Source organism: Chrysemys picta, chromosome 1 (genome assembly GCF_011386835.1).
Source record: "Chrysemys picta bellii isolate R12L10 chromosome 1, ASM1138683v2, whole genome shotgun sequence".
Classification (NCBI taxonomy): Eukaryota; Metazoa; Chordata; order Testudines; family Emydidae; genus Chrysemys; species Chrysemys picta.
The window spans coordinates 142,782,133-142,809,353 of record NC_088791.1 but is presented as its reverse complement, the minus strand read 5'-3'; the positions used below and the strand labels follow the sequence as shown (position 1 = coordinate 142,809,353).

The 27,221-nt window shown below is 43.9% G+C and overlaps 1 protein-coding gene across 8 annotated transcripts; it reads left to right on the top strand.

The window, feature by feature from the left end:
- Positions 1–384: 384 nt before the first annotated feature.
- Positions 385–27,221, top strand: CASP2 (caspase 2). Of its 8 annotated transcripts, none has more exons than XM_024110076.3 (12): positions 385–679; positions 1,397–1,547; positions 4,714–4,881; positions 5,818–5,899; positions 9,793–9,837; positions 10,015–10,109; positions 10,827–11,003; positions 13,153–13,281; positions 13,551–13,641; positions 24,916–25,065; positions 25,251–25,360; positions 26,039–27,221. In XM_024110076.3, exons 2-12 carry the CDS (start codon positions 1,398–1,400, stop codon positions 26,171–26,173), a joined length of 1,332 nt encoding a protein of 443 aa, XP_023965844.2. In that variant the 5' UTR covers positions 385–679; position 1,397; the 3' UTR covers positions 26,174–27,221. The 8 variants fall into 8 exon arrangements, with proteins under 8 accessions (XP_023965844.2, XP_023965847.3, XP_042710967.2 ...); XM_024110077.3 differs by having other exon boundaries at positions 400–768; XM_024110078.3 differs by lacking the exon at positions 385–679 and adding an exon at positions 790–893.

Sequence of the window (27,221 nt, the reverse complement as noted above, 5' to 3'; positions counted from 1 at the left end):
TGGTGGTACGACCCCTGTCCGAGAGGAGCGACCAGGGGGTGGGGAAGAGCCGGCGACCCAGGTCAAGTGGTGGAGAGAAGCCAGCGGCTCAAGGGCACAGCGCAAATCAGGCGGGCCAGGGCCCCTTTTGAGCGTGGGCCCGGCCCCATGGCGCCACTGTAAACGTAGGACTGCCCAGAATAGGGGTCGGGCTGCCCTACCACGTGGCAGTAAACACTAAGGGGGCTCACGGGTCCCCCTCGCCCGGCCGCCACGGCAAAGCTGCCACCACAGATCCCGAGCCACCCCCCGCCTGCAACCAACTCTGCCGAGCCCGGCACACGCGCACAGCGCCCCAGCCCGCCCAAACCACATCCCTCTCCTTCCCTGACGGAACCTAAGCGCATGCGCATAAACTCCACACGGCTGAAAATCTCTCGACTGCAGGACCCATGGCATCCACGGGAAGGGGAGGGGCAGGAGGAAGCTGAGGGGGCTACGCATGCGCATGGAGGCGGTGCCCAACTTTGTTTAGATGCTAAGGGCCGTTGAGGTTATCTCGGAGGGAGGGGTTCCCGTACACGAGTCTGGCCCACGTGATGCAGAGGAGCGGGTGCCTTGTTTGAATCCCCGGCGCAGAGAAGCGGGCGCGCGCCGGGTGCTGGGAGGGAGCGCACGCCGCAGCGCGCGGGCGGAGCAGGTGAGTGATCCGTGCAAGAGACTCAGCACGAGGGGACGGAAGTGGAACAGCCTTAGCGCCCCTTACGGGGGGAGGGGAGAGAACAGTCAGTAAGTCACCCCCGGCGGGAACAGCAGCAGCTGGGGGCCTAGGAGCGCGGGGGACAGGGCCTGGGTCACCCGTGCAGAAGGCCTGGGCGGGGGAGCAGCCCGTGATCCCTGTGCTGGGCGCAGAGGTAGCCTGGCTAGTAGCCGGGTGCGTCAGGGAAAATGTGCCCTGGGAGGGCAGGGGCTATGCCCCACCCTGGCAGCCAGTGCCCCATAGCCCTGCCCTGCCTTGCCTAGGGAGAGTGATGCCAGCCCACGTAGGGAAGCAGAGCCCCCTGGGGGTGGCTAGGGGCGGGGGAGGTGAGTGGCAGCCTATAGCACCCTATGGGGTAGGGAGGAGACATACTGGGGACATCGAGGCAGGATGCCAAGAGTTAGCTGGGATATACCAGTGCCTAGGTGGTAACGTGTCAGGAGGTGAAATTGCACCCAGCTAGGTGCCCTGCCCAGTGATGGAATATGGTGGGGTGGGACTGCTGGCTGCCAGCTGGATGGATGAGGGTGTTTTTTCTAGGTTTGTTAATGCTGTTCCCCCCCCCCCCCCTCTACACACCCCCGTGCTGTGTGGGGAGAACTGGTGACCCTTATGCTGGGGTTTGTGTGTTTTCCTTCCCCTTTTTTCCTCTGTCAGGATGCTGGGTACATGTGGCATGCAACAACGTCACCAAGAGGTGCTAAAGAAGAACCGTGTGTTACTGGCAAAGCAGCTGGTGTTGAAGGAGTTGCTGGAGCATCTGATAGAGAAGGACATTATCACCATAGAAATGATGGAAACTATACAGGTATTCCTCACACTCCTGTTTGGCCTCAGCAGTTTGTATAATTTTGTCTTCTGTGAAATAGTGACATCACCAAACCCATGTTCATATTAATTTCAGGTTTGCAGTCTGAGCTGGTCTGTGTCCTCCTTCACCCCCAGTACTTTGAAAACTCTGGCTATGTCTTCTCTGTTAAAGAAAAGCATTGTGTTCTAAAATAGTTTAATATGTTAAACTTGATTTGGCACATAGCATAGGCAAGAACAAGTCATATTTAAATAGGTGTTAGTTGGTGGAGGTCAACTGTAGGACACCGTGTCAGTGATGAGGCAGCTGTGTAGAAGCTTAACCAAACAAATGTATATAAGAAGAGAGAACAGAATGCTATTTGCATCCACTTGCCATGTAAATAGCACTAATGTCAGCAGTGGGCAGAGCATAAATCCTCTCAGATTTTTCTGTGAGGGGGTGGGGTCAGAGCCTCTATTTTTAATAGGTCTTGATGAAAGCAGTGGTTTTGACAAAAATAAGTAAAACAAAAGTGGATCTTCATGGAGCATGAATCTCAGAAGTTGAAAAGGTGAACAAACTCAAGAAGGGTTTGGATGTTATTTTTAAAACACAGGTCTAATTGTCATCGGTGTGATATTATTGTAATCATATCTCTGCTATAGATGTGCAGTGTGATCTTTGCAAATAACTTCACCCAAGGCTGGGTCCAGGGTTTTTGCCGCCCCAAGCCGGGTGGGGAAAAAAAAAAAGCCACAATCAGCTCTACCGCTTCAGAATTCGGCAGCTGGTCCTTCGCTCCAAGAGGGAGTGAGGGACCCACCGCCGAATTGCCGCCAAAGACCCGGACGTGCCGCCCCTCTCTGTTGACCGCCCCAGGCATCTGCTTGCTGGGCTGGTGCCAGCCCTGACTTCACCTCAACTCAATTTCCTTAGAATAACACCTGCCTTCAAAAGGGTGCTATAATGCTGAAATACTTTATGTGCTTGTATATGGGGCCAATCTTGATTATGGCCATTAATTGCTTCTCCAATAAAATTGTTAAAAAAACTAATGTGTAAACTGCTTTAAAAAGATTGGATAGCAAGTGGTCTAATGATTACAGATAGGTACTAAGAAGAGCAAAGTGCTCTTACTATCTTAGCAGTAGACTGATCAGTTGGGACAGTCATCTCTTATAAGTAGGGCTGTCAAGCAATTAGTCATGCGATTAATCGCACTGGTAGTTTCCACATCAGAGTGTTGCTCTTTTAAGACTTCTGAAACCATGCTCCACACCTCATCCCTCTCAGATTTTTGGAAGGTACTTCAGATTCTTAAACCTTTGGTCGAGTACTGTAGCTATCTTTAGAAATCTTACATCTGTACCTTCTTTGCATTTTGTCAAATCTGCAGTGAAAGTATTCTTAACTCAGCACATGTTGCTCATTTTATCATCCGAGACTACTATAACATGAAATATATGGCAGAATGCAGGTAAAATAGAGCCGAAGACCTACAATTCTTCCCAAAGGAGGTAAATCGCAAATGTAATTAATGCATTTTTTTTAACGAGCATCATCAGCATGGAAGCATGTTCTCTGGAATGGTGGCCGAAGCATGAAGGGGCATATGAATGTTTAGCATATCTGGCACGTAAATACCTTGCAATGCCGGCTACCATGCGAACACCTGTTCTCACTTTCTGGTGACATTTTAAATAAGAAGAGGGCAGCATTATCTCCTATAAATGTAAACAAACTTGTTAGTCTTATCAATTGGCTGAACATGAAGTAGGACTGAGTGGACTTGTAGGCTCTAAAGTTTTGTTTTTGAGTGCAGTTATGTAACAAACAAATTTACATTTGTAAGTTGTGCTTTCACAATAAAGAGATTGCACTACAATACTTGTATGAGGTGAATTGAAAAATACCGTTTCTTTGGTTTATTATTTTTACAGTGCAAATATTTGTAATAAAAATAATGTAAAGTGAGCAGTGTACACTTTGTATTCTGTGTTGTAACTGAAATCAATATATTTGAAAATGTAGAAAAACATCCAAAAATATTTAATAAATTTCAATTGGAATTCTGTTGTTTAACAATGCAATTAAAACTGCAATTGCGATTAACTTTGAGTTAATCGTGTGCGCTAACTGTGATTAATCAACAGCCCTACTTATAAACTAAAGCAACTAAAGTTGCTATAACTTTGCAAATTTTTCACTTTTCAGGCTGGAGTTTTTGGGGCTTCATCTCTGGCTTAAAAGGGTACAAATTGAAAGGTAGATCAAAAAGAGCTCCACTGTTTTGAACTACAAAGAGAGAAAAGAAATTCCCCGCTATAGAAATATTCCTGTGGACCTATTTTAAAAAAACAGCATTAGTGATAAAACAATAGCTGACATTTAGCAAGGAGAAGAAATCTGAGTATCCTGCTCAAAATTGGTTTTGATTAGGTCAAGTGCTAGTAAATCTCACTATGTAGTTTGCAGCTCATAGTAGGTTCACCTTACAGAAGGCTGATGTGCATGTATGTGTATAGCTAATTTACCTGCACAGTGTAAAAAATGTAGTGAAGTGCAGAGTCCTTTGGACATCATTCATAAGGTATGTGGGATAGACCATTCTGATGAACTCCAGTTATAAATTTCCATGACATGGAGGTTCTAATTCCTACCGTTTTTCTTATTTAAACCCTAAGAAATTTCATCCAAAAAACTGTTAATGCTCCTACAAGTGTTAACATTCCTTATTACATTTGTCTTTAATTATGCAAGCATATACTATTTCTCAAATACTATGTCATAGTTCTTTTTTCTTACCAGTTTAGATACTTGTGTATAGCATCTTGTAACATTTTTCAAATTAACAGTATAAGCATAATGTTTCCTTAACACATTTTCTGATGGATTTGTATATAGATGTATGGGACCTGGAACTGGGTGGTTGGGATATGATGGAAATTATGTTTGAACGTAGAGTGTGGAATAAAGGAGGAACAGGATAGATACTGTACAGGGAAGTGGTGGGGTAAGAATCGTGTAGAGGAAAAATATGGAAGATACACAGCCTAGAGGGCATGATGATGGAGCATTTCAGATGAGGGAAGAGGATTTGAAACTCATTTTGAGATGTAATTAATGAATTCTGGAGAGGTTTTTTGTTCTGGCTTCTTAATTTTCTTATCTGTGGATCCAGGCCAAGGCTGGGAGCTTTAGCCAAAATGTAGAGTTACTGAATCTGCTGCCCAAGAGGGGCCCCACAGCCTTCTCAGCCTTCTGTGAAGCTCTACGAGAAACCAAACAGCAGCACCTAGAAGAAATGCTCTTGAACGCCATACCCAGCCTGAACAATGGGATTGCAAGGGTAAGAGAGGACTACAAAATCAGGAAAATGGAATTCATTTGGGAATAAATGTGATCATGAAGGGCAGGTGTACCTTGAATGTAAACAAAAGAAACTTTTGGCTTTGGGGGAGAACCTTAGTGTAATAAGTGATAAGAAAAGGGTTGTGGGGATAATGTGAATTGGACTCATATACTGTGAAGAAGCATAAAGGCCTGAAAAGGTTTGTTGTGGGGTTGTTTTTTTTTTTTAAGTTTAAAATTTAGGTCCTGTCTAGGCTGGAAGATTCTCTGACTAGAGAGCTGGTGAAAGTGAGTTGTTATGAAGGGAGGGATTTTGTTTTTGCTTTTTTTATTTACAGTGGCTAATGTTTGAATAAAGGAAGCCTTTGTTAAAGATTCAATACCAATACCATTACTATATTAACTAAGGTGATAAGATCTCTCAATAAGCACTTTATACTGGGGAAAGGCCAGTTTTTACAATCCTGATTGTTAAAAACAAGCAGAAAAATCCTTTTGGTCAAAATACAACACTTCCCAGGCATTCTGTATATGTCATAAAGAGGCAAGGGCAGGGGGAAGCACCAGCACAATTTAAAAAAAACCCTTTGAAAGTAATCTAAAAGAGGGGAATATGGGGAGAGGTTGAGTTGGGCATATAGCTGAGATTAAAGATGAATCCAGAGAAGGTATCCTGAATGTGAGGAGCGGGAACTCTACAGGGGGATTCAGATGGGATTAGGTGAGCATGGAGAGGACGAGATCTTGAGTTTAAAGAAAACATAGCCTAATTCTCTTGAGCCATGCATTCCTTGTGACTGAGATCTGGATCAGAGTTGGTGACCTAAAGGTTTAAAGCTTTATATTCAATTACTCAATCCCTACAGTTCTGTACTGGACAGATTAACAGGAATCTTTGACTGGTGACTTCATGGATTTGTATGATCTCTTGCAGCTGGGCCAAGATTATGAGTCAAGTGACCCGTTCCCAGTTCGTGAATCCTGCGTCTCACCAAAGAGACCACGCCAGATTGGTGGTGAGTAATCCATGGCATAGTGAAGGTTGAATTGGCCATTTCTTCAAGGGGCAAAATAGACTACTTCTTGCTCTCCTTCCCCTAAATCGGGGGGGCCAACCTGAGTCTGAGAAGGAACCAGAATTTACCAATGTACATTGCCAAAGAGACACAGTAATACGCCAGCAGCCCCTCCCATCAGCTCCCCCTGCTCCCAGCACCTTCCACTCACCGGCAGCCCCACCTATCAGTGCCTCCCTCTTCCTCCCCTAACCTCCCAATCAGCTGTTCTGTGATGTGCAGGAGGTTCTGGGGTGGGGAGGAGCGAGGGCACGGCAGGCTCAGGGGAGGGGGCGAGAAGGGGTGGAGTGGGGACAGGGCCTGTGGCAGAGCCAGAGGTTGAGCAGTGAGCACCCCCCTAGCACATTGGAAAGTTGGTGCCTATAGCTCCAGCCCCGGAGTTGGTGCCTATACAAGGAGCTGCATATTAACTTCTGAAGAGCTGCATGTGGCTCTGGAGCCACAGGTTGGCCACCCCTGCCCTAAATACTTTTTTAATTTAAAGTCCAGTTTTGTTTGTGAATCATTGCAAAGAAACTTCATTAGAAATTTTTCTGTGAGTGCAATTTTAGGGCCTGGATATGTAGTTGCTTTTAATGGTACCCCAACAGACAGGTTCCCTGCTTTCACTTCTGGTGCCCAGTTCCACCTTAGCATGGACTTTAGCAGGTCTGGGCTGCCCCTGCCCCAGCCATGCAGTGTGACAGGTTGTACTCCTTAGGATGCCACCTGATGTGCTGAGATACCACTGAGCCCGCCTGTTATGCCAACCTGAGGCCCTTTTTACCTGTCTTGCTGAGCCAGGTCATTAAGCCTCCTCCAGCAAACACACAGGCAGGGCCACACCCAACTGCAGAACGAAACAGACACCTGAGATCAGATTTGGGAAGGCTCAGCTTAAGGGACTTGCCCAAGCACTCGGGTGTCCACCTCCCTTGGAGTGCAGACACAAAGGTATATTATGAAATCCACCTCCTCTCTCAATGTGGAGGAAAGTATGCACAACTTCTCTTCTGCCCCTCCTCCCCCCTGAAATTACAGAAACTGGGTTTAATAAGAAACAAAACAAATTTTATTAACTATAAAAGGCAGATTTTAAGTGGTTAAAGGGGTAGCAAACAGAACAAAGCAAATTCCTAAGGAAATAAAACCAAACACGCAAACTAAGCTTGTTTCACTAAAGAAATTGGTTACAAATAGTAATTTCTCACCGGAGAGATTGTTGCAGGCAGATTACAGAAAGTCTTGAAAGGCAGATGCAGTGGTCTCCAGCTTGAAGCCTCAGTATTACTCACAAGCTAGATGCCCTTCCAGCTTGGGCTCAATCCTTCTTTCCCAGTTCAGTTAGGGTGGAGAGGCAGAGGAGACTCCTAATGATGTTACTCCCCTGCCTTATATAGCTCTTGTGTAAGGCGGGAACTGTTTGTCTTCTAGTGGAAAAACACTGCCATTCCAAAAGGGGAGGGAGGGGTATCTAGTACCAGGTGACTCGGACGCAAGACTCTGCATGGCTCTGGTAGCCATTGCCTGTAGGCTGTCTCCAGCGTCCACAAGAAGACTAAGTGCTTTCACAGTCCATTGTCTCTGCTAATGGCCCATTAGCCCTGTCTGGCTTTTCCATTGTTGTACCTGAAGAGCTGGTTGGGGCTGACACCCAAAGTAACAGATTTGAAATACAGATATATAGTTAAAGATTAAGATATATAGTTAATATTCCTAACTTCAGGTACAGAAATGATAGAGGCATACAAATTGGATAATCACATTCAGTAGATCATAACCTTTCCAATGATCTGTCCTATGAGCCATCTTGCATAAAGTCATATTCATATCATAGGCATATTGTCATAAAGAATATGGAATGAAACATCATGGGCAGGTCTGGGGCTGAGTGGGTGCCCCCATAGGCGCCGACTCCGTGGGTGTTCCAGGGCTGGAGCACCCACAGGAAAAATTAGCAGATGCTGCTCAGCAGCATCCACCGGCAGCCAAGCTCCCTCCTCCCACAGCGCCTCTCACCTGCCAGTGGCCCTGTTGACCAACTCCTCTCCCTCCCTCCCTCCCAGCGCCTCCCACTGCCGCAAACAGCTATTTTGCAGTGTGTAGGAAGCTCTGGGAGGTAGAAGAGGGGAACGGGGCATGGTCTGGGGAAGAGGTGGGGCGGGGGCAGGGACTTGGGGAAGGGGTTGGGGTGGGGGCTCGAGCACTCCCCGGCTAGCGGGGAATTTCAGTGCCTATGGGCACCTCTCCCCTGGCTGCAGCAAGTCCTGGCTGGGCGGGTTCCCTAAACACCTGCGTGGCGCTAAATAGGCTGCTGCATAGCCGCACAGCTTACAGGGAACTTAGCACATCATATCTCTTTTTATCCCTTGCTTAAATGTAAGAATTAAAAACTTTTAATTAAAAAAATAAAAACTTCCTTTACATTGCTGAAATTCTAATTGACACACTGACAATCTGTATATATCACACGGAATGTCAAAACAAATTGCACCACTGTTTTGCCTTAAAAGGTGCAGATTTTTTTTAATGATTATAAAAAGTAAGTTTAAAAAACCCCCAAACTGGAATTGTTTAAACTGCTTAAGCACCGTTTTTAGAACTTTCGTACGTACCATTCAAGTTATTTATATATCAGGATTACTGTTGCTTTTTGAAAAAAATTCACAGAAAAACTGCTCACAGAACTGACAGTAAGCTGATACAATAGTGACAGGATAGGTGCCAAGCACCCATGGAGAAAAATTAGTGGGTGCTTAGCATCCACCAGCAGCCAAGCTCCCCTCCCTTCCCCCCACTCCTGCTTATTCCTTCCCTCCCCCCCCCCCCCCTGCTTATCAACTCCTTCCCCTCTCTCCTGTATGCAGCAGAGCAGCTGTTCAGTGGCATGCGGTGCAAGAGGTGCTGGGAGGGAGGAGCAGGGGAGGGGGCGGAAAGAGGCAGGGCAGGGGTGGAGCCTTGGGGGAAGGAGTGGAGTGTGGTGGGGCCTGGGGCTGAGTGGGGATTGAGCACCCTTGGGGAAAATTAAAAGCTGGCGCCTGTGAGTGGCAGTATGTGACATCACAGAACAACAAAACCTGTGAGTGTGATTCTCTGACCAGACTTGAGCCGGTGTACTACATTGGATTCGGGCAAGGGAGATAAACATATGTAAGAGAGAGAGAGGCTCAGTCAAAATATTTAGCAATTTCCTGAATAGGCTACTTTTAGTAAACTGACAAGAGATTTAGTGTTTTCCTGAAAATTACCACAGTCTGTTTTTATTATTTTTATTTTTTTTGCCCACCCAACAAAATACGCCTGCAACAAAATACATTTTACCTGTTCCCACTATTATGGCAGCTGGTTCTGCCATATTATGGGATCCCAGTCCTGCTGCAGGTGACTGAAAAGTGACTAAAAATGATCTCTTGGGAGACTGCTTCCTATATGTATTACTCAGTCATATATACTCATTTTAATAACTGCAAAGATTCTACTGCTTTTTTTTCTCCTGCTGCAGAAACAGCATAGCTCAGAAGGCGTGATCTAGGTTCCCTTCCCTATTGTGCAGTTCCAGTTAATTCCTCTGATACAAAAGCCATTAAAAACAATGGGATTGCATGAGTGTCACTGAAGGCATAATTGGTGGTGATGGATGAGGAGGAGAAAGCCCAGCTTGATAACTTAAACTGTCACTTGTCCACAACCCAGTTACCTTTAATGGGTTTGCATGGATGTAACTGATTGGAACTTGGTAAACAATTCTGTTGATGCACAAGAAGCAATAGGCTCCAGTTCCTTTCTCTGAGAAGTATTGTCTGTGCAGGGCAAACAGCAGTAAAAGCAGTAATAACTTCTCATTCATGTCACAGTGCTGACTCCAAAAACCCACAAGAGGCTGACCTACTGGATGAAAGGTGAGTGGAAACATCTTACAGTAGAACCACACTTTAACATTAGGTAGTTAACATTTGTGCAGCGCTTTCAGTATGCGAAGCACTGTATACTATGTCTAAGTAGCTATTCCATGTTAAATGTGTTTTGCAGCCAGAACTTTCGTTTGTTCATTGCTGATTTCTGTATCTCTCAAATAGAGCTGATGGAGCATTCCTTGGATAATGGAGATGGTCCTCCTTGCATTCCGGTGAAGCCATGCACCCCAGAATTCTATCATGCTCACCAAGCGTTGGTGAGTACTTGGTGGGACAGGAACTGAGGGAATACTCGCCCCTACGGGTGGGATGGTTGGATGAGCTGAAGAAAGAGCACTCCACAAGCAGACTTGGTGAAGAAAAAATGCATTTTTGGGCTGTAGATACATATTGACGCACATGTAACTCAAAGGTGTTACCCGCCATAGTCCACCTCATGTGGCTCCCACCAGCAAGAGTCAAAGAAAACCCTGGATCAGTGTCATAATCCTGTGCTACAAACACATGCCCCTGGAACTTCTTGAGACAGCTGTTCCAGTCTCACTCTTTATGCCAGCATTCACAACTACGTGTGCCTGTCAGTCCATGCACATGTGTTTCATCTGTGTTGGGGCTGACAAACTCTGCTGCTTTCGTTTTGTCTCAGCTGGAAAGGGAGGAGTTGCTCCCCAGGCTCACAGGAACTGGATGACTATTCCGTACAAATCCTATGGGAGAAGCACCTAATCCTCCACGGTGGTCTGTATGTCTTAGTACCTGTTATGAATGATGGAGCCTTCACCCCATATAGGAAGCCAAATAGAGTGTTTCTAGCCCAAGATGGTTTCTCTATCTGTACCTTTGCATCTCTTGTGCCCCAAAGGTCATGCACATCTCATCACAATAATGGAATGGGTGTGTAGTACTCTGTAACTTTATTTATTTTCCCACATGGCTGGATTTACTTATTTTCTGCCCTTCTCTGTTGTTAACAGGCTTATAAGTTGATATCACAGCCCCGAGGCCTGGCACTCGTGCTCAGCAACATGCATTTCAGCAGTGAGAAGGACCTGGAGTTCCGTTCGGGTGGAGATGTGGATTACACTGCTCTGGAGATGCTCTTCAAGCACCTTGGCTACAGGGTGACTGTCCTGCATGATCAAACTGTGCAGGTGAGGAGGTTCCTTTGCTGCCTAGAGAGGGGGTTGGGGGCTTGTAACTATTGCATTGGTGTCTTGAGGACAAGCTGAGAGTCAATGGAAGGGAAGGATGGGGCTGGGTAATGATAAGGGGTGGTGTCAATGAGACACTCTCTCCATTAGGATATGGTTGACAATATGATAGTGTTTGAGAGCCCCTGTATGGAAAGTCTAAGATTAATGTTTCCATATAAATATTTGTGTTGGAGAATATATGGTCTGTGAAGGATTCAGATCTTTAGGGATGTTACCTTATTACTGTCATACTCTTCAGTAGTAAAGCTGGGGGTTTAACTGCAGCTGTAGTATTTATTTATTTTTTTCCTAACATTTGTTACTCCAACAAGCTTAACGTAATGTTAACAAAGGACGTGGTTGTTTTTTTTTGTTCTGGTTAAATAATCAGCATTTATCTATTCCATTCTGAAGAACCTCACAGATATTCACTGATTAAACTTCACAGTGAGGGTGTGAAGTACTAACCCATTTTGTAAACTGAAGTGACTTGCACAAAGTCTTGTGGAAATTAAGGTTAGAGGCTCTCTTAAAACCCAGGTCTTTTGACTTCCAGGCCTATGGTCTTGCCAGTAGACTTCTGTCTCCTCAGCAAACTTGTTCCTCATTTGCTAGTTCAGTAGGAGTGTTCTTCCCTCTGAGTTGGTACTGAACCAAATGATGCCCACTAAGGGGTGCTGTGCTGCTCCAGAAGCCATTTTCTGGATAACAGATCAAATCCACAGACCTGTCTACTCATGGTTATTAAAGATCCATCCATTGTAAATAGTTCTACCATAGAAACAACGAGTCCAGTGGCACCTTAAAGACTAACAGATTTATTCTTCAGATGCATGGAGTGAAAATTACAGATACAGCCTGTATCTGTAATTTTCACTCCATGCATCTGAAGAAATGGGGTTTTTTACCCACAAAAGTTTATGCCCAAATAAATCTGTTATTCTTTAAGGTGCCACTGGACTCCTCGTTGTTTTGGTGGATATAGACTAACCTGGCTACCCCTCTGATACTTGGCAGTTCTACCATGTTCATCACTATTAGTATCTAAGTACCTGAGTTACCATGGCACTTATCCCAAAAGCTGCCCCAGTATCCTGACCAGGTTCTGGCAAATTATATTCTGTCAACCTAAGCTCCCTGAGCAGTGGTAATTGTCTATGGAATTTCTTATCTCTTAAATGTCTGTGTCTCACACTTAAGGCAGCTGAATTTCAGAAGTGGTTGAGTGATTCCTATGTAGAGCCTACAAAGTGTTTTTGGATCCTTGGGAATGAAAGATACTAAAGAAATAAGGGCATTTTGCTGCTGTTTAAAAGTATTAGAATATTTCTTCCTCCCCCTTAAATTAGGTTTGTGGTTCACTACTCCTGGGGGAATTCTGTGCCAAAAAATTCAAATTCTGTGCACAATAATTTTAAAATTCTGCATATTTTATTTGTGAAAACAAGACTATATAATCATGCCACTTTCAATTATTTTGGTAATTTATTTCAAAATACCTGTCAGCAGCTGTGTCTGTAACAGTACACACACAAATTCCTCCAGGAGTAGAGAGTTAAAGAAACCCCTACGACAACCCAGTTCCTGTTTCTCTTCTCCCTCCCCCCCAGAGCCCAGTAGGGGAGCTAGACACCCACACTCCCTCCGCCCCCAGAGCCCAGCTGTGGGGTGTGTCCCCCAGTCCAGACACTTGTACGCACCCCCGAATCCCCAGACCCTACCTGTAGGCCCGCCGCCTCCCCACCCAGACACTTGCACACCCTCCCCCTCAGAGCCCAGGGATCGAGACGGAGAACAAGCCTGATGCTGGGTCCCGGGCCTGTGTGGAGTTACCTGCATGCTGCATCCTTTCAGGGTGTGCTCCCTCCCTCTTCCCCCCTGACAGTGTCTTTTTTATTTTCAAGCTGTGCTCTGCCAGGTCCAGCGGCCCCTAGTGGCAGCCAGCAGCTCATTTCTGTGGAGGAAAAGAAAATTCTGCACAAAAAGGATTAATTTCTGTGCAAATTCTGCATGCACAGTGGCACAGAATTCCCCTAGGAGTATCACATGGCTCCTTCCACTCGTTTCCCTTTCTGAAGGGACACTGAGTGTGTTTCTCTCCCTCCAGGAGATGCAGGAGGCATTGCAGATGTTCTCTCAGCTGCCAGCTCACCGAGATGTGGATTCCTGCATTGTGGCTCTACTCTCACATGGCATCGAGGGTGGGATCTATGGAGTTGATGGCAAGTTACTGCAGGTACCTTTCTACATACTAACCCCTTCCATAGCTTTAGGAAGCAGTACTGGGGGGGAGGAATATTGGCAGGGCAAGCAGGTAATGGGAGGCTGGAAGCACATGTGGAGTGGTTGGGAATTGGTGGGGAACTCAATTTAATACTGAGAAGAATCGCATGTAAGAAGCATAAAGGGAAACTATGGGAAATTGGGTGGTAATGAGGAGGCACATATGGAAGGAAGGGGGAAGTACCATGGGGATGTGCTTAGTTGTCTTCTTTCTTCTCACAGTTGCAGGAGATTTTCAGGCTCTTTGATAATGCAAACTGCCCAAGTCTCCAGAACAAGCCCAAAATGTTCTTCATTCAGGCCTGTCGTGGAGGTGAGTGATGCCAGGGATCATGAGGGCCAGATACTTGGCACAGAATTAAAGCTGGACTCTGGGGGACACACACACACACACACCTTCCCATCCAATTTGCTGTCAACTCTCCTCTTTGCTTCTCTCAGGTGTAAGCGGAACCCACATTCACCTCCCTCTGCCCTGCCTCTGTTGCTCTGTAAGTGCCTCTCACTCTGCATGGGGTGTGTGCATTGAATCACAGACCCCACAGCACCCTGGGAATGGCAAGTTCCATCATGGCATTTCTACTTGGGGCTTTCTCTTGCTGTGCCTGCATGGGGGAATAGGGGCATATAATGATATCATAAATCCCTGTGCAGTATGGAGTGATGCATCTGTACTCTCAAGTCTTGTCTGAAATCCTGCTCCTCTCCCTCCTCCCCTTCCCCCTATGTCTTGGAGCTGTTATCTACTCTTTCCCTATCCTAAGCTCCCAGAACTGGCTTCTTCTAATGTCGGAGCCCTTTCCTCTTACCTCCCTTCTGGTCCCCAAACCAGTGTTCCCTCTAATTTTTTTTACATCCATTATGGAATGAATTTATGTGCACCAATATGGAGGTGATGTGGGGTGGGATTGAGGAGTTTGGAGTGTGGGAGGGAGCAGAGGATTGGGATGCAGGGGGGATGAGGATTCTGGCTGGGGGTGTGGAATCTAGGGGGGCAGGAATGAGGGGTGCAGGAGGGGGCTCAGGCTGAGTCAGAGGGTTGGGGTGCAGGCTCTGGGGATGAGGGGTTTGGGGTGCAGGCTGCCTCTGGGCTGCAGTGGGGAGAGAGGATTCCCCCCAGCCCTCTCGCTGCAGCAGCTCGGGGGTGAGGGAGGGGCGCCTCTCTTGGGCCATGGCAGCTCTGGCAGGGCAGGGCAGGGCTGGACTGTGTTGGGGGAGTGGCTCCTCTCTCCGGCAGCTCTGGTGGGCCTGGGCTGGGCCTGGGGAGAGGCTCCTCTCCCCGGCTGCGGCAGCTCTGGCGGGCCTGCGCTGTGCCGGGCTGGGGGACGGGCTCCTCTTCTGGGATGTGGTAGCTCTGGCAGGCCTGGGCTGGGCTGGGGGAGGGGCTCCTCTTCCCGGCAGCTCTGGCAGGCCTGGGCTGGGGCCGGCTGGCAGAGGGGCCTGCTTTGATAGCCCGCTGCGCATCTTACAGGAACTTAGCCCCAAACCCTCATCCGTGTCTCTTCCCACCTCTTTGTCTCCTTCTGTTCCTAAAGTGCTTTCCTTTTTCCATCCATGCACTATGTCTACTCTTACGGCAGCATGTAGAGTATATACACTGCACACACCCCTAGCACAAATAGAGTAGTTGATATGGCACTGCTTAGGTGAGTAGACACCTGCCTGAACTTTAGGATGTATACCCTGTGCAGCTCTCTATATGCCCAAGCAATGCCTCCCAGTTTTAGCAGTGTAGTGTCCCACTGCTGGAGCCTTTTCCCCACAACAGTGAAAGGCTGAAGCAACAGGGAAAGGCTTGTGCAGTGGGGGAGGCAGCTGGGAAAGGCTCTGGCAGGTGGAGCTGCCGGAGCCTTTCCCTGCTGCCTTTCATTGCCAGATGTAACTCCACACCACAGCCTGCTTTTCACAGCTGTGTGTAGCTGCCTGTCATTACTCCCAGAGGAGGAGTTCATCACAGCACCCTGCCCATGGAGTCAGGTTAGGACAGAGTGGGGCACATGGGGCTTCTGGGGGGTGTCACTGGGGGGGGTTCAGAATGGCTAGTGTGGGGTGGGAACAGACTGGGGTATAGGCTCAGGAGCTAGTGGGGTGACAGCCTTGAACCAGGGGCTGAATGGGAGTGGGGGTGCAAGGTCACATAAGGATGGGGGGAGAGGGGCTGCAGGGACACCGGGAGGCAGCTGCAGACACCCATGGGAATGGACGGCGGGTGCCAGGACAGGGACAGATGTGCCTGACTGAATGGGAGAGGCTTGGGGTCTACATGGGGGAGGCTCCCCAACTCCCTAACAATCCCCCCCCCCCCCCAAAAAAAAAAAACAAAAACAAAAAATACCCTGTTCTATACTTCACACCCACACCCAACAACCCTCCAGGCTCCTTCCCTCTCCCTCAGCTCCTCCGTTACCTCTGACTACCACAAGCTTTTTCACTGCTTCTGACAGGTGCAGGAAATACAATTTGGTATTGTAATTTAAATGGATTACTCAAAGTTCTGTATTAATATGCCTAGTAAGGAATCTATTTGTGTAATAATAAAAAAAAAATTACTAGAATCTCTTTTTTGGTCTGTATTGTTACAGACATACTTGCTGACAGATATTTTGAAATAAATTACCAAAATAATTGAAACTGGCATGATTATATTGTGGTGTTTTGACAAATAAAATATACAGTATTTTAAAATATTGTGCGTAGAATTTTTAATTTTTTGGCTTGGAAATCCCCCCGAAATAATATTACATGTACCCCACATGCTGCCACCAATGTCGACAAAACCACAGTCTCCTACTGGCCTCATTGCCCCTTTTCCAATCTCCTCTTAATTTTGTAGCTGTCTCCTTTTTCTCTACTGTGCTGTCGCCATCACACTTACCTCTTCTCCATGCTTCTCACTTCTTGGTCCCTTCATAACTCCAACATGGCCTTACAGCATGCGGACCCCTCCCAAGTGATATCCTCCTTTTGGCCCTGTTGCTATGATACAATCCAGCACAGCCTCTCTGTAGAGCATCTGTCGTACAAGCTGTCTTTCTGTCTTTGTCAGTGGCAATGAAGTCTGAAGATGCCTGTTGAAGTCTCTACCCCTCTTCATTGTTGCTTGTAACTTCCTTACAAATTTTCCTTTTGGGCTGAAAGCTCATGTCTGGAGGTGGGAGTGTTTAAGCAAAATTAAGTCCACCATTTGAGTTTGGTGAATTTAATTCAGACTTGGAAAATCTCCCAAATCTCTGAAAGAAATTTTTGTAACTGGACCTTAATACGAATGTTTGGGCAAAAAGGTGTTCAGATGATCTTTTTTAAAGTATCATAAAGACTTGAAGTTATGCTGTAGTAGATGTAGAAACTACATACAGTAAGATTTTTGTGTGATTATAACATTTTCCTGTGTTGTGCCAGCAGATGCTCTCTTGTACAGAAGTGAAAATGCATCTGAGTTGCCTGCAAATGTTTTTTTTAAAAAGGAGCTTGTACCCTTTTAAAATTTTTTCTGGTGTAAAGAAGTTCTGAAAGGCTTTTTGTTTTAAAGCATCTCGTCCAGCCCCTCTCCTCCTGCACTTATTTTTCCATTAGAAATATCTACCCTCATCTACCCTGTTCTTGCGCGAGGTCTTCGGTCTTTAAAGATGACTAGAGAGTATTTAGTGTATGACCATACAAAGACTGAAACCTTAGCAATTGAGAAGACAGCTTTATTTATTTATTAGTCAATTTAAAATTATTAATTTTTCTGGTTTTTGTTAATATCTGCTTAATGTAAATGCCTGACTAATAATTGGGAGAAAACAAGCTGGGGGAACGGGTAACTTAATGACAAATGAAATTCAGTGTTGATGCATGCTAACTAATGCACATTAGAGGGAAAAATTTAAACTACTTATATGCCTTGTAGGGTTCTAAATTAACTGTGTCAATTCAGGAAAGGGACCTAGGCAGCATTATAGACAGCTCAGTGATGACCTCTGTTCAATGTGCAGCTGTGAAGATGCTTTGATGCATAAAGAATAGGATCAGGGTGGATTTGATTTAAATCAAATTGATTTAAATCATGATTTAAAACACTAGTCAAGAAGACTCTATTTAATCATGGATTTCTACATAAAAGTGCATTCTTGTTGATTGTTATAACCTTAATACATATTCTTCACAACTCAGAGATAGATGTAGGTTTCATTTTTAGAAAGTACACACTATACATTTAAGTGATTTATTTTGAAAACTTTTCAGATTAGTTTTACAGCTATATCAGAAAATGAATGATGATTTAGTTATTTCATTTACCAAAGGTAATTGAAGCAGATAATTCACCTCCCAATGACTTCATAAATATCTCCAATTTAGCAGGTTAATCATTAATATTTGGAGGATTTTCTTGCCATCTTGCACTAGGAGGCGAACATCACCAGACAGACATTTAAATTTTTATTTAACTAAAACAACGTTATGTATTCTGGATTCTTTCTCTTTAACAGCAAACATATAATATTTTAACAAAACAAGCATATGAAATTTGAATTTAGTTAAACATTCGGGTTTTTTAAAATCAGGTTTGTTTAAAATTGTTTTTAACTAAAATAGTTTAATTTTTTTTTTTTAAATATTTCATTTAATTGACTGTCAGCTAGGTCAACATGAGAAACTTAAAATATTGGCTTCTGCACCTAACTCAGTCGTCTTCACCTTCATTTTCCTGTTTGTTCATAATCTGGAAAAGAAAAACAAGCTTTCCTGCTTTTTCAGGTCCCAAACGATTTCTCAATTTGGAATTAATTAGTCCAAAGGAAGAAAATATTCTTTCTACACTGGCAGAAGAAGTGAGATCATCACTTCAACAGTCTCTGAATCCAACTGCTTAAGTGACTTCTACCAGTTCACTGGTGTGACTTTCTTTAAAACATCATCAGCAAACATGTATTTCTTGAAAGGTTCACCCTTAGCTCTGAAGTTTTATTATAGTTGGCATTATGGAGGGATGATTGCTGGATGTCCATGTCATAGCCAACTCCTCTTCTTCAGCAGTTAAGGTTTGACACTAGGACCGAATGTTAAGAATATTTGCAAGAAAATGAGCTGGAGATAGTGCTTGTCCCATTGTTTTTGTAATGCTTGTAATTTAACTCTGTCGTTGCATATTTCTCTTTAAGATCTCTCAGTTCCTTCCAAATTTCAACAGTGTCGGCAATAAAATAGGTATTTCCTTGCATTTTGTTCAAGGCTGCAGAAATAGGCTTGTGTTCAACATTTCTCTTAAGCCCCATGTTGAGAACTTTTGCTGTGATAGTGCCATCTATTTTTTCATGATTTTGTTCACAAACTGTCATCAGATTAGGCCAGTTCTTGATATAGTGTTCAAAACAGCCCAGTACTGAGTTCCATCACGTGTCTTGTGGGAGAGTTAGCTTGGTTCCTCCCACTTTTTTTTCAGAGCAGCTGCTGCAAAGTGGTTGTTATGGAAGTATTTTGCAATTTCAACAACATTAGCCTTCATTTCTGGAACACTGAAGTCTTTGGCTAGGAGGTACATCAAATGAGCACTTATTAGCTTGGGACTCTCTTCTAAATAATTTCTTCTCATCTTGGATACATTTGCAGCATTGTCTGTGACCAAGCTGCGTACTAGACATTTGAATTTTTTTTTTCACAGTTTCTTATAGCTTTTACTGCTACTTGTAAGTATTCTGCTGTGTGTACATTTCCTGATGTATCAATTGTTTCTGTAAGGAAGACATTCCCTTCTTCTGTTGTCACACAAGCACATACAACAGGATCATTGTGGACATTGCTCCACCAATCAAGACAATTTTACCCTCTAGACCTTTGTGCACTGCTCAATTTCTCTTTCGTACACTTTATCCAGCAATTTGCCTGTGACATCTGCTCTGTTGGAAGAAGAAGAACAGGAGTACTTGTGGCACCTTAGAGACTAACAAATTTATTAGAGCATAAGCTTTCGTGGACTACAGCCCACTTCTTCGGATGCAGTCCACAAGTGGGCTGTAGTCCACGAAAGCTTATGCTCTAATAAATTTGTTAGTCTCTAAGGTGCCACAAGTACTCCTGTTCTTCTTTTTGCGGATACAGACTAACACGGCTGCTACTCTGAAACCTGCTCTGTTGGGTGGACTGTATCCTGGTCTTAGTGACTGAACCATATTAATGAAGTGTGGGTTCTCAATTATGTAGAAAGAAGAGTTTGTTGCATAAACAAACTGGGCAATTTTTTTCATCAATTACCTCTTTTTGTAATCTGCCGGTTCTTATCACAAACTTATCTATGGTTGTTTCTGGATGATGGGGATTTTGTTTTTTCCTTTTTGCTATAGGTGATATACTGTACATACATGATGTGACTGAAACACTATCATTGGCAGATAACTCTGAAATTATAGAAAATGATGGTGATCTTGAAGGTGGATAGTCTTCAGAATCCTGTATGTTGAGGATGGATTCTCCTAAACAAAATAAGTCAATGCAGTTATTTAATTATTATTACCATACTGCTCATTTAGTATTACTCATTACTACTTTAAAGGTGAAATTGTAAAAGAAAGATCTGCCTATTTCAGCTACTTATTTTTTATCACAACTGCATCTAAAATGATAGTACCATAGAGTCACAACTAATATATATATATTTTTGTTTAAACATGGGAATTCAAGAATAGTTCAGAAGGAAGGCAGGCAGTCCTTAAGAAAGAAGTATGAAATAAAAGTCTACCAACCTGAAGATCCTGCATGTTCAGACATGTTCCTTTCATCCTCTTCAACGCAGCTTCCTCCTGAGAAGGAACACTTCTCATGATGTTTCATTTGGGCAACCAGGCCTTGCATTTCTCTGTTGCACTGCTTGCATTTTGCACACATGCCTGTCTTACCCACAGGTAGAGGAACTTCATTAAAATATTCCCAAACTGGCTCTCTTTTACAGCCTGCTGCCATTATAGGTTTTCCCTTCTAGTGAGAGAATGGTATGGTAGATCTCAAATCAATGAAGGCTACACTCAGAAAGACCTCAGACTTCTGGAATATGCTGCTCAAACGGTTTCACTTTTGTTTCTACTGCCTGTCCCTCCCTTCTCACATTTATCTCCAAACTTATTCTCCTTGTCCAGATCTATTCTGCCCCCAACAATCTTCTATCCATTGAACTTTTTGAAACTTTGCACTTTTAGAGAGAGGTAAGGGATTGACTCTGTATACAAATTTGCAGAGGGACAGTAGGGTTGAGGGCTGTTATTTCTCACCTCTATATATTATTTATTTTTAAAACATTTTTGCTGTTAACAAGCATGTTATCTCTGGAAACACAAATCCACAGTTTGAGAACTGCAAAACTAAGCTGCTCTGATGGTATCGTCTAGACTGAGCACTGAGTCCCAGTGGGTAGATAGAAAGATTAACCTAAATAATCTATACAGAAGCCCCTGGAACCCCATAAGATGAACTATTGGAACTCATTTACGAACCTTTTCTTAAACATTACATGAATATATTGTCTTATACTATAGAATTAAAATTTATAATTCCTGTTCCATGATGAGATACCTTTTGAGCTATTATGTATTAGTTAAAACTATCTTTTGATTGGATTTTTTTATAAAATGCTTTTTGAGGAAAAAACCTATTTAAATAAAAAAAAAATCTCATTTTTGATTTAAAAAAATAAAATAAAAAAATCATTGATTTTTATCCACCCTGAATGGGATGCAGTCTCATATGTATAATGTCTGTGTTCAGCATTGGTCATCCCATCTCCAAACGGATATTGCAGCATTAGAGGGGTTCAGAAAAGAGAGGAGAATGATTAAGGGCCTGGAAAAACTCTTGTATGAAGAGACTGAAAAGATTGGGATTGCTTCCTTAAAAATGAGACAATGGGGCACATGATAAAAGTCTGCAGTGACGGGTCTGCAGAAGGTAGAGCGAGTAATTCTGTTGTCCTGTCTCCTAACAAAAGGACAAAGGGAAAGTCAGTTACATTAAAAGGTGTGAAATTTCACACAATAAAGAAATACTGTTTTGGATTGTGGAATTCTGTCACTGGCAGTCATTGTGCCCAAGATCCAAAAGGAGACTGGATATCATAGAACTGGAAGGGACCTCAAGAGGTCATCTAGTCCAGTCCCCTGCACTCATGGCAGGACTGAGTATTATCTAGACCATCCCTGACAGGTGTTTGTCCAACCTGCTCTTAAAAATCCCCAATGATGGAGATTCCACAACCTCCCTAAGCAATTTATTCCAGTGCTTAACCACTCTGACAGTTAAGAAGTTTTTCCTAATGTCAAACCTAAACCGTCCTTGCTGCAATTTAAGCCTATTGCTACTTGTCCTATTCTCAGAGGTTAATGAGAACAATTTTTCTCCCTCCTCCTTGTAACAACCTTTTATGTACTTGAAAACTGTTATCATGTCCACTCTCAGTCTTCTCTTCTCCAGACTAAACAAACCCAATTTTTTCAACCTTCCTTCACAGGTCATGTTTTCTAGACCTTAAATCGTTTTTGTTGCTCTTCTCTGGACTTTCTCCAATGTGTCCACATCTTTCCTGAAATATGGTGCCCAGAACTAGATACACTACTCCAGTTGAGGCCTAATCAGCACGGAGTAGAGTGGAAGAATTACTTCTCGTGTCTTGCTTACAATACTCCTGCTAATACATCCCAGAATGTTTGCTGCTTTTTGCAACAGAATTACACTGTTGACTCATACTTAGCTTGTGATCCACGATGACCCCCAGATCCCTTTCTGCAGTACTGCTTCGTAGGCAGTCATTTCCCATTTTTGTATGAGTGCAACTGATTGTTTCTTCCTAAGTGGAGTACTTTGCATTTGTCCTTATTGAATTTCATCCTGTTTACTTCAGACCATTTCTCCAGTTTGTTCAGATCATTTTGAATTTTAATCCTGTCCTCCAAAGCACTTGCAACCCCTCCCAGCTTGGTATCATCCGCAAACTTTATACGTGTACTCTCTATGCCTTTATCTAAATCACTGATATTGAACAGAACTGGATCCAGAACCAATCCCTGCGGGACCCCACTCGTTATACCTCTCCAGCATGACTGTGAACCACTGATAACTACTCCCTGGGAACGATTTTCCAACCAGTTATGCACCCACCGTATGGTAAGCTCCATCTAGGTTGTATTTCCCTAGTTTGTTTATGAGAAGGTCATGCGAGACAGTATCAAAAGCCTTACTAAAGTCAAGATCTACCACATCTACTGTTTTCTTCCCCTCCCTCCTCCCCCAAGGTTTGTTGCCCTGTCAGGTTGGTTTGACACGATTTTGTTTTTGACAAATCCATGTTAACTGTTATCACCTTATTATCTTGTAGGTGTTTGCAAGTTGATTGCTTAATTATTTGCTCCATTATCTTTCCGGCTACAGAAGTTAAGCTGACTGATCTGTAATTCCCCGGGTTGTCCTTATTTCCCTTTTAATAGATGGGCACTATATTTGCCCTTTTCCAGTCTTTTGGAATGTCTCCTGTGTTCCATGACTTTTCAAAGATAATTGCTAATGGCTCAGATATGTCCTCAGTCAGCTCCTTGAGTATTCTAGGATGCATTTCATCAGGCCCTGGTGATTTCAAGACATCTAACTTGTCTAAGTAATTTTTGACTTGTTCTTTCCCTATTTTAGATTCTGATCCTACCTCATTATCACTGGCATTCACTATGTTAGTTGTCCAATCGCCACCGACCTTCTTGGTGAAAACTGAAACAAAGCACCTCTGCCATTTCCACATTTTCTGTTGTTGTTTTCCCCCCTCGTTGAGTAATGGGCCTACTCTGTCCTTGTTCTTCCTCTTGCTTCTAATGTATTTGTAGAATGTTGTCTTGTTTCCTTTTATGTCCCTAGCCTGTTTGATCTCATTTTGTGCCTTGGCTTTTCTAATTTTGTCCCTGCATACTTGAGTTATTTGTTTGTATTCATCCTTTGTAATTTGACCAAGTTTCCGCTTTTTGTAGGACTCTCTTTTGAGTTTTAGATCATTGAAGATCTCCTGGTTAAGCCAGGATGGTCTCTTGCCATACTTACTATCTTTCTTATGCAGTGGGATAGTTTGCTCTTGTGCCCTTAATAATGTCTCTTTGAAAAAATGCCAAATGTCTTCAATTGTTTTTCCCCTTAGACATGGGATTTTACCTACCAGCTCCCTGAGTTTGCTAAAGTCTGCCTTCTTGAAATCCATTGTCTTTATTGTGGTGTTCTCCCTCCTACCGTTCCTTAGAATCATGAACTCTACCATTTCATAATTATCCATAAAAATGTTCAGAATTCTCAACTAATGCTAACAAATTCTGGAAGGGATGTTAAGCATACTTAAGATAGTTAAAGACCTGCATGAGACCTAATGTAGGGGGGACTTTATCTCCCATCAGCCTGCTGTGATGTTCTTACACTTTCCTTTGAAGTAGCTGGAGTTGGCTACTGTCAGAGACAGGACACTGGACTAAATGGATCTTGAGTTTGATTCAGTATGGCAATCTCTGTTCCCATGCTCACCTTCAGGTATTTTCATTTAAGGATTGAGAGCTTGCAGTTCAGATCTGAGTCTTCCAAAGAGCACTTGGCAAAAAGCACTGAAGACACCAGGCTTTATATCCTTGAAATGTCTAAGGTAGAAAACATGCAAGAGGGGAAAAAACGTTAAAAAGAAAACCAAAACCCCTTCAGTCTTCATACGTTATAAAGAACTAAAAAAGAACCACTATTTTTTTTTTCTTTGCAGGTCCCCTTTAGATGTATAGGGGGTAGAGGGGAATGCAGAACTCAGGTCATCCCTGGTCTGGTCAGACTGAGTCAGTTCATTGCAGCGAGCTGTACGCTAGCATTTTTTTGGTATCCCCAGCTATTCATGCAGTTTCAAGGCTCTAATTTTTAAATAGTGTTTCTAGTCTTCATGGCTGTATAGAGAATCTGTCCAAAAGTACAACCAGTGCAGGGATTCCTGATTTCATCTACAGATAGAGAAAACTAATAGTTTTAAATGGGTTCTGTTGGAACTGTTGACATTGTGAACTGCTATTTTAGCTGAAACATCCTGCTATCCTGGGATTGAGGGGAAGATTTGGGATTTTAGTTGGGATTTGGAGTTGTGTCCAAGGTTTAAAGAGAATGCTGCCACTTCCCAACACACTCAAATTCTCAGTGATTATAAAGCTATGCTACCGTAATATATAGACATTGAATAACAGATAGTGATACTGCAGCAGTGATACTAAATTAACTACAATAATAGTGTGGGCTTAGTCAGCACTATATTAACAGAGTTACTATTGCTTCCAGTAATCACAGAAGACCAAATGTAGAAGGAAAGAGGAGTTTAAATGTTATAGGCAAGGAAAAAGAGATTTTCTGTTGAAATTTGAGAAGAGACAGATACAGAAATGCAGGAGTTGTAGAGAAGTGTTCTTGCACTAACAGCTGTGGCGTTGGGTCCTGGACAAAGGAAGCCAGCATTATACAAGCAGATAGAGCTCAGTGACTGGGGGAATATGAGAAGACTGCACAACAGGTTTGGGAGTAACTTGTTTCCCTGTTTTTGTTTTTTTGTGTCTTCCCCCCCACTCCTCAGATGAGACAGACCGGGGAGTGGATCAGAGGGATGGGAAAGAGCGCTCTGACTCTCCAGGCTGCGAGGAGAGTGATGCCAACAAAGAGGAGAATCCTAGGCTGCGTTTGCCCACACGTTCTGACATGATCTGTGGCTATGCCTCTCTGAAAGGTATCAGGGAGGGTCCCATGGAGGTGTCTATCTCCCTGTCTGTGAGGGTGTTAAAGGTGGTAGTCCCTCCTCTGAGCTTCAGCAGTTCCCCTGTGTGTGTCCCCTAGAGACTTCCTTCTCTGGATCTCCCTGTGTTTGTCCCTCTCTATTTTCACCATGGGCTGATGCATTTTTTATGTTTTCAGGCACAGCTGCCATGCGAAATACCAAGCGTGGATCCTGGTATATTGAGGCTCTCACTTCTGTGTTTGCCGAGGATTCTCAAAACATGCATGTGGCTGACATGTTGGTGAAGGTAAGCTGAGACACCCCTCTCCTACATTTGCCTGGTTCTTGCAGTGTCTTATGCTTCAAGTTCTTAGGCCTGAGTTGCCCACAGAAGAGTGCTCCTGCCTCACACTCTACAGCAGAGGTTCTCAAACTAGGGGGCGTGCACCCCTGGGAGAGGTGCAGAATGTATTCTGAGGAGATGTGAGAAGCTTTAGGAGAGCAGTAACTGCTGGCCAGGCACCCAGCTCTGAAGACAGCGCCATCGCCAGCAGCAGCGGAGGGTGGCAATGCTTGGCCAGCAGCTGCCGTTCTCCACTCTGCCTTCAGAGCTGGGCAGCGGTATATACTTGTGTGGTGGTAGCGTGGGGGACATAAACAACTACAAACACACAGAAGAGGGGCTGCAATCAAATAAGTTGGAGGAAAAACTGCTCCATGGTACCTCCTGCTGTGAATGGCCATGGCAGAGCCCCCTACATCCATTGCTCCTGCACCATTATCTATAGAGCCTCCTGCTAGGAGGAACTGAGGCAGTTCCCTAGAATTAATTCTCTATGGTGCCTCTACCTGAGAGAGCCTTGGATTGGATTAACTGGTTGATCTGTTTGTTGGAGCTTGTATCACTTATACCCCAGGAATGAAGTTTTCCTTAGCTCTGTTTCCTTTGTTTCTCAAACCGCCTCCTGTTTCTTTCATCTTTCAGGTGAATAGACTAATCAAGCAGCGAGAAGGCTATGCCCCTGGCACAGAGTTCCACCGATGTAAGGAGATGTCAGAGTACTGTAGCACACTCTGCCAAGACCTTTACCTATTCCCTGGCTATGTTCCTAGGAACTAACCCTGCTGTTCTTGTTCTGACGGATGTTCTGACAAAGCTTTAATGTGGACAGCCATACTTTTACTGCTGTCAGTCTGGGCATCTGACAGCGCAGCCCACAACGGGAAGTGTCCCTTCAAGATTGGGTGCTCTTCCTGCTTGTGTGAATCTCGCTAACTCCTCTCTGTCTGAGAGAATCTTACAACTGTTGGTGACCCGCAACTCAGTTCAAGGTTTAAAATCTTAATGTTCCACTGGCTTGTCTCACTTTTAGCTGCTGGGCCAGGGGGAATCAATGGGGGAATCAGGGCAGTGATGGCAGCACCTTCTGAATGAAAGGAAACCTGTGGGCATTGGTAGCCAGGAATGTGAAATCAGAATCAGCCTTTCCTTTTTAAATTTTGGAAAACTTGGGTCTGTTTCTAAAGAAAATAAGTTCTACATCGTTTTTATAAATTGCTGCTTAATTTTGTTTATACCGTTTAACTTGTTATGACTTTTTAAAAAGTTCTCTGCCTGGTTTCCCAAGCAGCAGGGTCTACAGCTGTGAAGGACAGGAGGGGATGCCCCTCCCTGAAGTCAGGAGAGACCTTCCTCCCAGTAAAACAGAATCTCTCACTACTGAAAGTCCCATGGTGAAGGTTTTCTCTTCATTTCCAGTATACACCCAAGTTTGACACACTCATCTACTTTGGTTTGGTGTTTATGTTGTTGTTGTTTTGTTTAAGTCCTGATATTTTGCATGTGTTTTCTATAGCCATAGGAGAGAATTTCAGATTAGCTGGAAAAGACATTGTTGAGATCTAGCTCTGAAAGAAAAGGTATGTTTCTATTTTAGAAGTCTAATTCTGTCTTGGAAATATTTTGAATCTGGGAACTCCAGGCTTGTTTCCCTCATGAGTTCCAAATGTGAGTTAGTGCACAGTTTTTGTAACACCCACATCTAATTCCTATGGTTTTCTGACCATTCAAATACTTCAGCAGGCTTCTGATGAGTCTATAAACTGTGCCAGGCTTGTGGATTCCTTGTCTTTTGTTTAAGAAATGTATAAATCTTTTTCTTTGCAAA